At 43.3% G+C, this 17,038-nt stretch overlaps 1 protein-coding gene across 1 annotated transcript in view; it reads right to left on the bottom strand.

Moving 5' to 3' along the window:
• Positions 1 to 17,038, bottom strand: part of LOC136431348 (probable JmjC domain-containing histone demethylation protein 2C) — a 72,147-nt gene that overhangs the window by 10,892 nt on the left and 44,217 nt on the right. Inside the window, exons 5-13 of the mRNA XM_066422672.1 lie at positions 16,758 to 16,863; positions 12,508 to 12,608; positions 10,605 to 10,686; positions 7,155 to 7,412; positions 4,868 to 6,876; positions 2,561 to 4,534; positions 1,902 to 2,071; positions 1,062 to 1,314; positions 267 to 423 (exon numbers count right to left, since the gene is read on the bottom strand). Coding sequence (XP_066278769.1) covers positions 267 to 423; positions 1,062 to 1,314; positions 1,902 to 2,071; positions 2,561 to 4,534; positions 4,868 to 6,876; positions 7,155 to 7,412; positions 10,605 to 10,686; positions 12,508 to 12,608; positions 16,758 to 16,863 — 5,110 coding nt within the window. The remainder of the gene's footprint in view (positions 1 to 266; positions 424 to 1,061; positions 1,315 to 1,901; positions 2,072 to 2,560; positions 4,535 to 4,867; positions 6,877 to 7,154; positions 7,413 to 10,604; positions 10,687 to 12,507; positions 12,609 to 16,757; positions 16,864 to 17,038) is intronic.

Genomic DNA, 17,038 nt, shown 5'->3' with positions numbered 1-17,038 from the left:
GGGTCGGAGTTCAAATATGACCAGGGTAGGGTCATGACCCGGTAATCTGCCGGAAGTGCGTGGTTGTCACTCTGATTTCTGGCCCCTATTGCTTGGTGATCGTTTTAGCTGTGCATAGATTTGCATTTCACAGTGTCTAAGCTACCTGCATACCAAATACTCCACTAGTTATGGAGGTAGAAAGGCTTTGGCTACTTTGGTTACCATTGTACATAATTCAAATGACTTGTAAAGCTTAGGGTTACGCTTAAGGAAAAGGAATTTACCTTGCTGCTTATAACAGGTGGTGCTTGAGACAGAAGTGGACTTGTCAGGTTTGCTGTTCTCCTCTGGAAATTCTGTGGGTTCCTCTTTAATCTTCTTCTTCCTGCCTCGTTTCTTTTTCACAGGCTCTTCAGAGGCCACCTCCTCCTTCACTTCAGACTGAAGAGATGCAGGGAGGACATTAGAAGCTGAGCAAGGCACTGTTCCCAGCTATTTCTGGGAAAACTTCCAAACTTCTAAAACTCTCCCCAAACTGGAGCTGCCTTGTCAAGTGCCTAGATTGATATTTCTAAAGATTCAACTTATCATAGACACTAAGAGAGCTTCTGAGAAGTCCTGAGGACAAGATAATGTCATCATGCCCACTTGTTGAGGGGTCCCAAATCAGGGAAAACAGAATGAGAATCCTTCGTAAAGAGCTGGTTGTGAACCTCAGATACCGTAAGTCGCAGCATTTCTATGTTAAACATTAGAATTTGCCTCCGAAAACAACTGAACAAACAAGAAAAATTACCATGTGCACCTGATAACAGATGTCAAGAATATTTAAGTAACATTGCAAGGACTTCTGGGATGACATAACTACGATTGCATAAAAGTATGTTGACCCCTGACCCCTTGACGCCATCACGCAACTAGTCACCCAAAAGTATCATGCAGGGGTGCTACGAACGCATTCTGAAAACTCAACAATTGTCGAGGCTCGCATACAGAACATGCATGTGCAACCTGACAATTCTCGCGTGACGCAGGACTAGTGTTAAGTTGAGGCCAAGAATATGAGTGCTATTTCTGACCTTCCTCTTTTTCATTTGCCCATTGGGTTTTTTCTTTGTACTTGTCTCCCCATCTTCCTCTCCATCTCCATCCTCCAACCTGGTCCTGTCTCTGCTGTCCTCCTTCTTCACTTTCCCTTCTTCCCCCATCTTCCTGGAGGAGTCAGCTTGGTGCTCCGGGGGACAGCCGCATGGTTTGGGCTTGTGGCAGCAGCGCGGATCCTGGCGGGATTTCTTACCAGAACACTTCCTGTCAGGACTGGAGGCCCGGCCCCTGCATGACAAGAAAGCAATTTAAAAAAATACTGAATGGCTACATTCCTATGAAAAATTCTTTATGATCTTATTTTTTCGATTGGAGTATGCACTTCTAGAAATGTCCAAATTCCAAAAGTGTCAAAATCATCGCTGGCTCTGATTCCATTGCAGAAAGGAATAGTAAAAGTTGATCATGAAAAAAGCAATTCCAAAAACACCAGTGTCAAAGAAAAATGGACCAGTGGCACACTAGTGTCAGCCATTCACAAGTTTGCAGACAATTATGGTGGGGAAAACAATGCTGCTTGGTCCCACAGCAAGAGAATTTGGATAAATTCAAGCAACATCACAGAAGAAACACATTAAATTTAAATTTACCCTGAACGCATTGTGCTCAAGAGACAATTGAATCTGTAGTACATTCGGCGACAAAAAGCTGCAGACTTTATCTGAGGTTTATCATAAACTTTACAGCTGGCAGACATGGTCTGCAACCTGCTCCGAAATGGGGGTGCATGTTACATTAGTCATAACCAAGTAGCCTACTTTAATTAAGAAAATACGGTAGCAAAAGTATGCTTAAAATAAGCTTGAAATACTAACCGGTGTTTCTTGAGGTAGCTGATACTAGCATTCTTTTTCCTAAGCTTTTTGTTCTTTTCTGCTATGGGGTCCTCTCCGTTCCTAGTTGCTGTATCTCCAGCACCTTGTTCTTCTCCCAGTGTCTGAGTGTTTGAAGCAGAATCTGCACACACTTCCTGCTTCACCACCACCTAAGAAAAGTAACAGAAATGTCACAGCACTGTTAGATATCTATTTTCAAAATGTTGAAAAAAAGACGTAAACCTGTGCACATCTATCCGTTAACTTGTATCAGAAGCAGCTGCTGAGCAAGCTTGAGCACTACAGCATTTCTTGCCTTCTTCAGTCTTGGCTTAGGGCCTTCCTCATGGAGAGAACCCAGAGGTCTTTGACGGCGTAACATTTAAAGCCGGCAGGGTCACCTCTGGAGTTCCGCATGGGTCACATACAGATTTTCTTTCTGCATGGGATACTTTCTCACATACAATTTCTGAGTGGAACGCCCTGCCAGGCCCGGTCATGTTGTCTCCCACAATTGAAACTTCCCCCCCTACTTTGCTCCTGACGGGGTCATCTGGGGGTAAACCTAAGATATCTTTTCAATTTATCCTGGTTGAATTACATCACCAACATCATAGAAAAGACTCTCAAAGAAAACAACAGCAAAGAAATGACCCAACCTTTGACAGGTCCTGTTTCCTCCTGTTATTCTCTGTAAGGCTCCACCTGGACATCTCCACATTCCCATTCTGCTGTTCAAAGTCCAAACTCCGTGTGATGGCATCACTTGGATTCAACTTGATGCTGGTGTTTCTCCCAATGACTCCTTTTACTGGGGATTCTGCCATGTTAATGTAACACTGCCTTATGACTTCATTGATTCGACTACACAGAGTCTGTGTTTTCTCACCACTGTTGGCAATATCTTTCCCTCTCTCCCCATCTTCAGGAGAATGGGAGTTGTTGCTGTCTTCTCCTGAATGTCTCTCAAGCCAAGCCTTTTTGATTTTATGGTGGCCAGATTTATTTGGTGACAAGTTGCTGCTGCTGGAGTCACTGTCACTGCCACTCGTGCCATTTGGAATGTGTTCTCTTGGGGTCCCGCTAACTCTGGACTCTAACTGTTGCACCTTCGCAATGATCCGTCTACTGTGGTTCACACTGCTCTGCATCCTTATTATCTCTCCACTAGGAGACATGATGACAGAGGCGCTGGTTCCTTCAGGTCTCTCCAGTTTTACCTTGTCTGCCATCACCATGGCTGAAACACTGTGGCTACCTGACGACTTTGACGCAGCTGCAGGAGGGGATGTTTGGGCTATAAAGGATTTGAACTGTTCTTCAAATGGGCTTCTTGCCTCAAAGGCATTCAGGTTCAAGGGTTCATGAGATCCTGGACTGGCTATTGGGAAGAGTTGAGATTTACCGACCCGAGCGCGCTGCTTCTTTGTGGTTGGGTGGTTGGTGTGGGGGTTATTCCTCTTCCGAGGTGATGAAGAGGTGACTGGGGACTTGGCTTCCCCAACTGGATTCTGCACAATAACAGAAGGCTGAGAGACAATCACGCTAAGATGTGATAAGGGATAGGAGGTACTTCCATAGCTTGTTCTTGGAATAGTCGTGGAGGAGGGTGCTTGTGACGTATGGTAAGAATTCTGTTGTGAAAGAGAGGAGGAGGTGGTACTGCCGGGATGTGACTTAGACTGTGTTCCTTCAAGGGGCGCAGATGCTATATCAAGACTCGGGTCGTCGTTTGTTTGAATAGCTACAGTCGTCTTCTGAGTTTTGGAAGCAGTGGCTGATGTGGAAACTGGGTTAGTGAGGGGTGGAGGGTAGCCATACAGTTTACCTTTCCCCCCCTCTTCTTTGTTGCTAGCTGCCATGGAGCTACTGTGTGACCATTGTCCATGTGAAACATGGTGGACCACTGGAGTGGAATGAGGGTCCCTGCTGGGAGGTGATCCACCCTTAACCACTGCCTGGGGTCTCTCTGGCTGTGTTGATCCAGGCAAATGTTTGACTAACGGTGGGACGGGCGGCAATGGGGACTGCTCTGATGGTGGCCTCCTGGCAGAGACCTTGTCCCATGCTGCTGATTCTCCATCTTGGACCTCTGCTTTCTGCTCGGGGCCAGCCCTGATGTCCTGTGAGCCGTGGCTGGAAGTGCTGCCGGCAGCGGAGGAATGGATGACAGAAGACGTGATGGAAGGAGACATCCCACTGCTGTGGGGGAAGGGCCTGTAGCCTGGTGGAAGCACAGGCTCATAGTTGAATGCAGATTTAGTAGCTTTGAAAGCAGATGTATGTTGGAAAGCACATGGTGTTGATGATGATTCCAACTTCACCAAACCACCTGCAGACCTCCCTTCAAGTCTGTTCAGACCTTCAGCCCTTAAACTCAACCCTTCCGACCGTGCAGGAAACAGTGAAGATGAAGTTTTTGCTGTTGTAGATGACGGGTGCATGCCGTACAGTTTCCTGCTGGCATCAGGTACAGCTGATGCTGGCCGGGGCATGGCTAAGCTGCCATGTTGCTGGCGTTGTTCCGGGGGTTTGGGAGCCTTGTCGTGCTCTGGTCCTTTTGCTGTGGTCGGCCGTGGTCTGGCTGGCTGGCCATGAAAGTTGCCAGGTGGGGTGACACTAACACAGGAAGGCTGCAAACATAAAGTGAAAAACATGAAAATGAACTTTTATCACCTGGCTTTCATCAGTCATAATGGAGTTTTCTGACCTTGAACTTATTAAGGCTTAAGCATAGATAGCAATTCTTAAAGCCACATTGATGCCTAGATGACATGCACCCATGAACTCCTTAAAAGTGAACATCTCCTGATAAGAAACTAATAACACTGATACCTTCATGAATGTAATCATCTCAGCAATCATGACCAATAGATTCCAAATTAGGAAATCAAAAGCAAGAAGATTCCATGTCTTGGTGTCCTTGACTAAAACAATGTAATAAAAGGCTACAGATTGAGGTTTACCTTTGACGGCTGTGGCCTGTGGGGGTCCGGGTATGGTTTGTGTAGGACTGCTGATGCAGAAGGACACCTCTGCTGGGTCTCACGAATCAAACGTTCCCTTTCCCGCTCAAAGTCTGCTGGGGTCTGTCGGAGCCAGGGCTGCTGGCTGTAGGTGTGCTGCCACGCCATCTGCAGCTGAACTGGACTCAAGCCCTGCAGCTGGGGATGCTGAGCCAGCAGGGCCTGGTGGGAGATCCCGGGCAAACCCATCTGCTGTAGCTGCTGCTGCTGCTGCGCCATGATGGCCAGGTTCTTGGCAGCATACGGGTGGTCCAGGTGGATGCTGGGGACACCATTGGGGTTTCTGAGAAGGTGGTGAGCCAGTGTTGCCGGGTTGGCCATCAGGTAAGCTTGATAGTACGGGTGGGCCAGCATAGCTGCCAACTGCTGCTGCTGCTGCAGCCTGCCTATGTCTGAGTGAGAGGGGTTTGGAGTCACACTGGAATGCGGCGAATGCTGTAGGGAAGGATGGGGATGTGCGGGTGATGGTGCATGTGGGTGGGCTGGGGATGGGACATGTGGGTGAGCAGGGGATGGGACATGTGGGTGTGCAGGAGACTGAACATGTGGGTGTACAGGTGACTGTACGTGTGGGTGTGCAGGGGACTGGACATGTGGGTGTACAGGTGACTGGACGTGTGGGTGTGCAGGGGAGGGAACATGTGGATGGGTGGGGGAAGGGATGTGTGGATGGCTAGAGGAGGGGCCGTGGGGATGTGCAGAGGATGGTATGTGGGAATGGGATGCTGACGACCCATGTGAATTTGCCTGTGGGCCATGGGGACGAGAGGTGGTCGTACAGGGACGGGAGAACCCACGTGATTGGTTGTGCACCAGGTGCTGGTGCTGCAGGTGCTGCAGGTGCTGGTGCTGTATCGAGCTGATGTGGGTGACCTCCACGTCTTTGGACTTCTCCAAACTGGGGTCCCTCCACACACGCACCTGCTCATTCTTGTCAACAACCAGGGGACTCGTTTGAGAGTCCTGCTTTGTCTTGGGTTCAACAGGATGGAACCCTTTCCTGTCCCCTTCTTCTCTGGTAGGATTTGCTGTAGTGACAGGGGGTGGTTTGTTGTTGCTGCTGTTAGTCTGTAGCATTACTTTCTGCCTGTTTGATGTTGTGGGAACTGGAAACTCTTGACACTTCATGGATTGAAGTGCCTGCTCGGCATTAGGAAGTCTTTCTTGCAGTAGTTTCTGTTCTTCTTGCCTGTTACTATACTCTGCCTGCAATTTCATCTCTTCCCATTTGGTGAACTCATCCCTATGTCTGGGATCCTCCCCTTTCATGGGCTCATCTTTCCTTGTTTGTGTCTCATGTAGTCTGAGGTCTTCAACTTTTTGAGACTCTCCTTGCATTCTAGGTTTATCAAATAGTCTGGAGTTGGTAGAACTGTGCAGTCTCTTTTCTGCATGAGTCCTTGGCTCTTCATGTGTTTTGGTTCCTTGAGATATTCTGACAGTATCCTCCTGTCTTGTATCAATTCCATCCTCCTCCACACGTTGATTTTTGCTGAATATTTCCACTGTAGGATTACTGACCTTGGGATCCTTGTCCTCAGTGGATGGCCCTTGACTTCCCCCATCCTGCTGGGCAGGAGATGTAGTGGCTGAGTCCGTTTCAGAATTCATGTGTTTGGCACTGTCAGCTTCAATCTCTGTTTCACTACAGGTGTTGCTCTCCATTTTTTCTGGTTCCTTTTTCTTTTTAGGAGGCGGCCTTGGCCTTGACTTTGCTCGACCTTTCTCCCCAACAGATGCCTTGGGCTTCTGTTCTCTGTCGGTGACCTCAGGCTTGGCCTGACATTGGTCCGTGGTTCCGTCATCAGAGGTGGACTGGGATCGAGCCCGTTTCTGTGGAGAGTCCTGTTTCCTTTCCTCAATGCTCATGCTTTCACTGGACTTGCGCTTCCGCATCTTTGTCATGGGATTTCGTTGTCTGCTGGAAGATTCTGCTGCCACCGTTTTTTCTGTATATAACGAAAAATTTAAAAAATGAAAGGTTATTCAAAGCTGATGATGGTGTTTGGATATAAAGAGTTTTATAGCCTTAAATATTAAGATTGCATACTGGATAATACACCAGCAGAATACATTACCTGTGGTACTGGTACTAAAAATAAGTAAGAGAACATAGGCTCCAACGACAGGAGCATAGTGAGGACAGGGAGTGTGGACAGTGAGGATAGAACTGCGGAGAGTGAAGAGAGCAATGTTACCATCTCTTTTGTCGAAAAAGTTTAATCACCTGTTTTGTCCTGCTTATCTACGTCCAGATCGGGTGGAAGACTGCTGTCGGAGCCTTTCCGCCGTGGCTTCCTGGTTTTGCTGGGTTCGACCTGTCGTGTAGAGGGTGAGTACACAACTGTAGGAGGCTGACTGCTGCGGGTCCGTGTGTAATGAGGGTTGCTATTGTTCTGGGAGGTTGCTGACGTGGTACTTTGGGTACAGGATCGCCGCCGGGGAGTTATACCTACATTTTCGCCCTTCAATAGAGATTCCAATACTGCAATAAAAAAGAAAGATCATGTTCATAACCTAAATGACAGCAAAGGAATCAGTCATGCAAAATGCTGTTATCTCATGTCACTGGCTGTCAGCAACAGATGTTAACATTGACTACTGTGTTAACTTCCAAATCTAGCTTCACAAGTTAATATGCCAACAACTTCCCATTGAAATATTGTCTCCAGCCAAGACAAAGTTTCAAGTCATACAAAGTCTGTCTGTAGCATATACAAAACCAGAGGGTTTGTCACATTTCTTTATCTTGGACTTTTTTTCATTTATTAAAACTATTTCTCAGTATCACTCCCTACATCACATGGCAAAGGGTAATTTTGTTACTGAAATTATACCAGTAGATGAAAGAAAGGGGCGCATTGCATAGAATGAACCATACAAAGCTGAAACTTGAATAATCCTCTTATTCTTTATGTTATGTAAGCCCTTTCAGAACACAGCGCTCGTGAGTGTGACTCGCATACAACATGTATGCGACCAGTTTTTACCTTCGCCGAGAAGGTTATGCAGAGGGTAGCGTTTGTCTGTCTGTTTGTAGTGGCACAGGTTAACTCGAGAATGCCTTGATGGATTGTCTTGGTATTTGGTATGTTGGTAGGTTTTGATGAGACCTAAAAACGATGAGATTTTGGGCCCCCTAGCGGCTTCTTACGGTACTGCAGCGGAACTTCCTGTTTTGATATCTCGTGTTCTGGACATGCTATGGAACTTATTTTTGAGTGGTAGATAGATCTTTGGACAGAGAGTAATTGGTGTGGGTTTGGGCCCCCTAGCGGCTTTTTTTGAACTGCAGGAGCAGGTTTTGCATCTGACTTTGAAAGGGAATAACTCAAGAAGGGCTTGATGGATGGTAATGATTTTTGGTAGGTAGATAGCTTGAGTGATGATGTACATGATTAGACACTTCTGATGCAAATCAGTATATAATTTGCATAATTAATGAGGAAAGTTTATACATCCGCCAAATTCCATGATAGGACTCTGAAACATGTGACATATGTAACTGAGGAAGAGAGAAACACTAATTGATTAATGAGAAAATACTATAACATGATGGCCTTGATGGATGGTCATGATTTTTGGTATGTGGATAGCTTGTGTGATACTTAGTATGATTGGACGATAATTATGCAAATAAGATTCTAATTTGCATAATTAATGAGGCAACTTTAAAAATCTGCTTTGTTCCATGCTATGACAATTCAAATTGTAACTGAGGAAGAGAGGACTGTTGATAGATAGAAAATATGCAAATATGGGCCTTATTTCCATACTTAATGAGTAACTTCTATTATTCCACACTGGCAGACGGCAATTTCATACATTTAATCCTTTTTTGTGGCATCGGGACGTTATGTGAATGTGAACATCGTTGAATCAAATTATGCTAATAAGGGCCTCCTTTGCATAACTGATGATAAATTTGTTAAGCTCATACTTTGGACATGTTGTATTTTAAGACAATCAACTGGTATGATTTATGATTGATGAGAAACACTCCTAATACGTCAGTCATAAAGGTTAAAATCATTTGGCGAAGGTATGAGGTCGTGGAACTCTAGTTTGAGAATGCGACTAGATTTAAAATCACGGTCGCACGGTGCGACAATAAAAAATTCAGACCTGCGGCAGGATATAATTTGGCTGCAGAAGTAAGCGGTAAGCTGAAAATATTTAGGTATTCCAACCCTACCGCGAAAATCGTCGGTGAATTTTCTATCATGTTCCCACGCCCACGGTACAAAAACTATCCGTTCCTAGTGGCAAAATTACCCATAGAAATAAAGGATATAAGTTTCTCTCCTTTGTTATGTATTTGTTTGATTTGTAAAATGTTTCAAACGCCGGAATTTTCCAATGAAAGTGAGCGCTAGCGCCGGCCGTGCGCTTCTGGACGGGCGCCATGATGTTTTTAGACCGCAGCAGAATGACAAGCCCGTTTCCTGTTGTCATTTTTACACCTGTTAAATCGATGATTTTTACGATCAAAAATCAATAGATCAATTCAAGTGGAGTTTTATCCCAGCAAGTATTAAATTAATGTTCTTTTTGTTACCGGTATCATTTCAAAGCTCATGATCTGCCCGTCATTATGGTGCTATTTTCATTTTGATGCGGTCTAAAATGAATCACAAAGCTTTTTCGGCCTGTCATTGGATGGCCGCGCCGTGCGGTCCTGACGCGCGAAATTTGAACTGCGCGTTTCAAAGGAACCGAAGATATTTGGCTGGGCCGGCACAAACAGATAATTTTTGATACTATTGAGCAAGAATTTCAAGGATATTTAAGTACTTTGGATTGTTTATAGACAGAGGGTGGGGGTTGAAAAAATGCCTGTAAAAATGTTGAACTTGATGCCAGCAGTAAAGTTTCAAATTATGGAATTTGACTTTATTTGTTTTGGTCATGAAACCAATAGATAAGTTTTAGAGTTATCTATTTATTTATCATTTAATGTTATGTGAATCATTACTTGCCTTGTTCCAAGTAAGAAATACCATTGTGTATTTTTCAACTTGTTGAACTTGAGGCACCGTGGCCCCCGGATAGGGGTCAGCCGGGGAACCTATGCCCAATTTTTTTGAAAATCCCAATATATCACTCAAGCTTATGTCATTTTAATGTGATCGCAAATGGTCATGTGAATCATTACTTGCCTTGTTCCAAGTTGAAAATACCAATGTGTATTTTTTCACTTGTTGAACTTGAGGCACCGTGGCCCCCGGATAGGGGCCAGCCGGGGAACCTATGCCCAATTTTTCTAAAAATCCCTCATACTATAGTATTATTTAGCATGTAGGAAGGTATTGAATGAATTGAATTGCCAAATGTAGGCTTTTGTCTTTTATGATCTATTCAGATACTTTATTCCCGGTTGTTAACATTGATTAATACTATTAGTAGGAGTGTTACTTGGTATGACCAAGACTTTTGCTTGTTCTTCCAACTTTTTGTAGTGGTGCTCCTAGATTTTTGCTGGTGCTCCTAACTTTTTTGAGTTAGGAGCACAGTGCTCCTAGGTCTAAAAGTTAGTCTGGAGCCCTGGAACACAGGTTATTGGAGTTTTCTTTTACACACCCAGTAATGTCTGACAGGAATCGCAACATGAGCAGGTGAGAGACATTACTGGTTGTGTAAAAGAAAACTCCAATACTGTACAATCATCATAGCTTACCATCATCCAGGAATGTCATCTGCACCAGGGCTGGGTCCACTTCATGTGTCTCCAGTACTGTGTCATTCATAACAGTCAACTCCTGTAAACAACAACAAACAACAAATACTTACAACAAGCCACTGTGGTTCACCACAAACAGGTTTGGTACAGAGGCTGGGGACAGCATAGCTTCCATTTCAACATGACAAGACAAAATCTGGCCTTTTATTAACATTGACTAAGAAATGTTAACAGCACATTTGCCTGCAGCATTTGCTTTTAGCCTTGACTCTTTTGATCTTCTCAGTGAAGTCAATCCAAAGTTAACTACATTGCAAGCCAAACCCTACTTGTGGATGCTTGGAAGCATCTTACTTTTTTGTTATGAGACAGTTGATGGTTTGGCCTTGAGTGACTGCAACTGATCTGCCTGTCAGAATGGTAGAAGCTGTGCCAAGAATGTTGGCTGGCTTGTGCAGATGTCCATTCCAGGGGAGTCCGCAGCATTGTCTTGTACCTTATCGCTTAGCAAAATTATATACAGGTGGCAGCACACCACAGATTTAAGTATTACAGGGTTCAAAATACATTTTTGGGTCAACTTGAACTGTTGCAGATGAAAAAAATTTGCACCAAAAAGAAATTACGACCAAACGTAGTGAACTATTAACCATATACATATGTCTCCTTTTCTGATGTTTCAAACTGACTACCATGACCTTGGGGGTGAACGCAGATCTGACCAAGGGAGCTGAAAATAAGTAAAATGTTGAAGGGGAAAACCCCCTGTTCAGCCTTTTGGTGGCTCGCCAGGAAGTTGACATGACTACTTGTAGAATTTCTTTCCAGATAGATGCATGTACAAATATGTTTTTAGTTTCTTAAGTGCTTATGAAGTATTTTGTTATCAGAAACTTTGCTAAGTTCAAACTGCTGCTAAGTACAAACTTGGGCCACCTACTTCATTGGCCAGGTATCGCATTTCAATCTTTTCTTTCTTTCTTTCTTTCTTTCTTTCTTTCTTTCTTTCTTTCTTTCTTTCTTTCTTTCTTTCTTTCTTTCTTTCTTTCTTTCTTTCTTTCTTTCTTTCTTTCTTTCTTTCTTTCTTTATTCGAATATCAAAACTTGCAGGCAAAGAATAAAATGGAGAACACCTATATACAATATATCTATATACGTCCATACGTACATCCCTGACATAAACAAGTGCCTTTATGGTACACCTACTTACTGCCTTTAGTCCCATAAGATAAAACATAGGGCTATGCCACTTACAACATTCATTAGATTCACAATGTAGTTTCTAAAGTTATAGCATTGCTGGAAACAATGTCATTTCTACACCCTCCTCACAACAATGCCTATACATTTTGGCTATTGAAAAGCTGGGCTGGAGACTGAAAAATTGAGCAAGGTTTTCAGACACAGTATGACAATGTTTCTGTGCCAAACTTGACTTCATTAAGGTCTTTTGTTACCTTTTGTTGGCTAAAGACTCAACAATCCAGAAATAGAAACTACAGGAAAAAGACATCGACTGATCATGTATTCCAAACAAACTAAACATTCATTGTCCTACTTCGGTAAAATACAAGCTCATAGTTTATAAAATATTGTTAACACATCGTCAAGTAAGGCCATGTTGATTTATAAATGGTTGACATCTGCTGGCGCATTAATTTTTGCCTGTTTCCAAAAAAAAAGCACGTTTCTAAAAATGCAGAATCTATTATTTGGTATACAAGACTCTGTGTGTTAAGTCTTGTTCTTCCTTCCTGACCACAAGAGATTTTATACTGAAGGCAATTTTTTGGGGGCCAAATTTTTGTTTTATTTGTACGCTCGCATCAGTTTTGGGGATCCCAGAGGATATCATATCAATCAACACAGCCTAAGTTAAAGTAGAGGATTGTTGACTTACCCTGCTTAAGGGATTGTGTGAGGATATGACGGCTGTGAACCACTGCGTGGCTGAGTCCAGTCGGTACACTTTCACTCTGTACCCAGTCAGGGAATATGGTGCTGGAATAGGAAAAACAACATTTAACATCATGCAGATGTAATGAGTGGGCATACTATAAAAGGGCAAAATGTTGGCAGGGATTTTATTTCCCAGTTGGGAGAAAATGAAGTGTTCACAGTGGTTTTGAGTTTGAGGTTAAAACTGCCCTGAAGGGTCTTACTTAAGAAATGAGAAATGCCTGCACATGTGGTGGTCACCATGAAAAACCCAAACATCAAACCATCACGGATATTTCCCCTAGTACAGTACTTAACTCCTGGCTGGCAAGCGGAAGTAGAGAGCGCAATTTTGCCATGCAAGACAAGGAAACTGACCAGTGGAACAATTTCATGAAGCTCTACTGCAAATGTATGTTATGCTCTAATTCTAAGCTGGAGCGTACAAAGCTACAGCTTACAAACAAATAACATCTGCACTGCACTGGTTAATCAATGATCAGTGAGTTCTCTGCTGACACACACAGCCTCTGGGCACCAACATGTATCTACATGTATCTACATGTATCATGACCTAAATGTCAAGTGTCTCATCAACCATCATGGAAATAAACACAACTTGAAGTTAGACACCCAACTTAGATACAGCACTTACACCTACAGACTGCAAGGGGAAGAAAAGACCCACTTTCTCCCCTTTCCAGCCTCAGACCAGCCTGAGGATAAATCCAAGACAACACCCACCTCAGCCATTGGAGACAAACCATGCTGACCTACTTCCAATCAGACACAGGCATGCCAGCATGTCTTGGCAGCCAAACAGACCAGTTTTATCTTGACATAACCCAGTTGGTATCACCCCTCCCCCTAGAAAAGCTCCAAAGTTCTTACATACTGTAAGTCTACTTAGATCCGCAGTATGATTAGATTCACGGAATCCGCGGCGACCTTTGCGCCGCGAATCAATTTTTCCGCGGATATGTGTATCGTACTTTGCCCCCCTACCCACATTTACGAGTGAGCTCGACTCCGGGGAAAAGCGACACAAAACAATGGACGCGATTGTATAAAAGATGACAAACTTTTAAACAGTACATACGTGTTAACAAGTGATATTACATATGATTCGCAGAGGTTTGGCCGAGCGGCGTCGCTACTCCCGACCGCTACACACATACTAGTAATTCATCGTATTTTCTGGATTAAAGTACGCACTTTTGAAACTTTTCAAAATCCAAAACGTGTCTAAGGATATCGCCAAAGTGGGGGTGCGTACTTTGTTTGAGGTCACTGTACCAACAAATTGGAACAGAAGCTGAAACCAGCTGAAAATAAAGTTGAACTTCAATAAACGACAGTGTTTCGTATGTGCATCATTTATATTAACACGAAAACTAGATACAAAAAGTACTAGTAACGTGACACAAGAAATCTGGCGTACTGATCTGAGCTCCCGGCGCCCGGATCAAGTCATGCCGCCGGCCAGCCCAGTGCCCAAGGAACCCCGAAAAGAACACCGGCACCGTAAGTACACCAAAAAAATAAGCCATCAGTAAGACATGCATGCGTTTGATTTGTGACTTTCGAAGAAGAAATACAAATCCTGATCCCCGGTGACGTTGTTATTGTTTTGAGGTACGTTCCACTTCCGGTGACTTCGGCGGCAAAATTTTCGATAAAAAAGCACCCTCTGCCATTTTCAAAGTGGACTATTTGACAGAGGAATCCTTTCTTTTAACGCTGACCCGTTAAATTCTGTGTATGCACCGATATAAACGTCATAATACGCATAATTTCGGCAGGTGTATCAAAGCTCGGACGTGGAAATGCGACCTGTCTAGACACCGCAATTTGGCGCTAAAAATCTAGCAGCAGCCAATAGGAGATGCGTGACGCGATTGCGTCACGCAATATTTGAATAGTATTATGCAATCCAACCGCGGCAGGCGTGTCAGGGCAGCGAAGGGCTTGGCAGGAAAACATTGCGGTTTCCAGTTTTTGGTTGGATGTAACGCCGTATTTCACTGGGACATACCGGGGCTCGAACTTATATAACAGTTTTTCGGTCTTACACGAAAACTATAAAAAAAACAGCACGCTAGCGGCAGGTCCGGGCTGGACCGCCATCTTTGTTTACCCATGTTTACCCATAGCATTTCATAGGGCTTGAAACTCGAATTAAAAAAAAAACATTTCTAGTCATTTCTATACATAGTAAGTGTCAATAACACTATACCATTACATATCGACATTTGAGGAGCAAAGATGTGATGTCGTGTGGTGAGAACTGATAGAAAATCCAAGCATTCTGTTCCAGTCTATATATATTAGACCGATCTTGACTGTCCATCACAATTAGCAGTTTAACGAATGAGAGAATGGCAGGTTTCGGTTTGACCAATGAGAGAGTGGATGGATGTCCGTCAAGTAATTTGCATTTATATGTTTTCATTTTGCAACTCTACGTTTTGAAGGAGGTATGTGGGGATATGGGATCGATCTATTACACTAGGCGCGTGAAACTAAAGGGATCACCGTGTAGCTTATTATGTTTGCGTCGCTTTTGTTTTGATATTATCACACAAACGTGGTCAACAGTGGCATTAACGTCAATTTCAAAGTTAACAACAACTAGAATATTTCCAGTTTTCAAGCCTCATAAAATACTCTGGGTGCCTTTAACATCTTTATATCAGCAATTTTCGCTTATGTTGTTGCTAGCAACATGTTGGAGCAACTCTTTTAAAATGCCCTGAAAGACAGTCTGTCTATGGTATGTGCGCTACTGAACTCTTCGTTAATATAAGATTAACTCTAAAAAAAATGTTTCGACAAATGCATTTACCCTGCTCCTCCACACTGCTTACGACCTCACTCGGGTCATTGGGCTAGTCTGCTTTTGATTTTTGCATCATGAACGGGGCCTAATTCTTATTTTTTCAACTGTTACTATGTCCCAGTATACATGTATACTCAAAAGTAAACAATACAGGGAGAACATCTGGATCTTATCATGTTCTTTCACAACAGCAAAGGAAGGAAACCACTTGACAACTTGCATCCTGCTAATGGGGAATTCTTGTCACTGTCACCCTACTAGGCAGGTGACAAAAATGTCTGAAGTTCTTGATTTAAAGGTTTGAAACAAAAAAACATGGACAACTTCAGAGAAGAACCAGGAAAGATGCTTTCCTCTTTTCAATGTACAAAATGAAGATGAAGTGAAATGATCACAAAATATATTTCTATTTATTTATTGTATTTTCAGACAGCTGAGTGGCACATTCAATTGGGATTTCACATTAGGGAGAAAATGTATTTGTGGTGGTTTTGCGTTTGTGTTTGAATAAATAGTAGCGCTATGTACAGTCACATAATGGTAAAATAGATGGCTTTACAGACAACCAGCCAGAAAGCAAGATTGCTACTTGCACAGCCTCACACCTACTCCGCAAGGGTGCCATAGACATCCTAATCATGATCTTAAACTACAGTATTTGTAGATAAATCAGAATACTATAGAACTGCAGGTAATTGCAATTTTCTACATAACGAAAGTCATGATGATCAGTCAACTTATTTCAAAGTCTCAAATTAAATTGGCCCCTCTAATTCCAAGAGAAGCTGCTGCTAGCGACCCAAACTACACCACTCTATCTGCACCAAAAGCTTTCATCCACTCAAAATTCCCGGCGATAACATGTCCAGCATACTGGATATAAAACCGGAAGTTCTGCTGCAGTATCATGGAAAGCTTCCAGGGTCCCACGATTTAATCATTTCTTTATTTTGCCAACACTAACCAAAATCACGAAGATCCGTGTGAGACTTTCTTGAGTTATGGCTATGCTGTTCATAGACATGTAGCACTGCAAACATTCACATAGTCTTCTCTGTGAAGTCAATAAATTACAGCCAGACAGGTCGGACAAAGGGCACATGTGCTGGAGAGAGTATTGTTATCCAGGTTATACATGAGGAGCACCAACTACAAGGTTATGTGAGGCCATGTCATGTTGTCAGGTAGGAATGCTGTACAACTGCTAACAAGCAAAAGTGACCCCTATCTCCCAAGAAGGTAGGGTATGATGCACCGTGGAAGGATCAGACTGAAACACCATGTGCAGACAAGTGTACTTCCGGACTTAATCACCTGTTTCTGGATGTGGTAATGTTAATGATATGGTAAAAAGATGGGAGCTCATATGTTACCTCTTAGTAGAATGTCCTGAACCTTCTGTTCCTTCACCCAATCCTTGATCTCTGCCTGGACTTGCGGGTGGTCTCTTAGAGCTGGCTGCAAACCATCCTCCTCCTCCTGTACAAACAGCACAATCACATACTCATATTCAGACTACTGTCTTGATTATGTGAAAGACCAAAAATGAAGAATCCATCATTTGGTATACTATTCTCTGTGTGTTTAGTCATTTGTTCAACCTTCCTGACCACATGGATTTCATAATGGAGGCAACTTTTTTTTTATTTAAACT

This window comes from Branchiostoma lanceolatum, chromosome 3 (assembly GCF_035083965.1).
Source record: "Branchiostoma lanceolatum isolate klBraLanc5 chromosome 3, klBraLanc5.hap2, whole genome shotgun sequence".
NCBI classification, from domain to species: Eukaryota; Metazoa; Chordata; class Leptocardii; order Amphioxiformes; family Branchiostomatidae; genus Branchiostoma; species Branchiostoma lanceolatum.
Note: the sequence above shows the minus strand (reverse complement) of the source record. Positions and strands in the feature narration are given on the sequence as shown.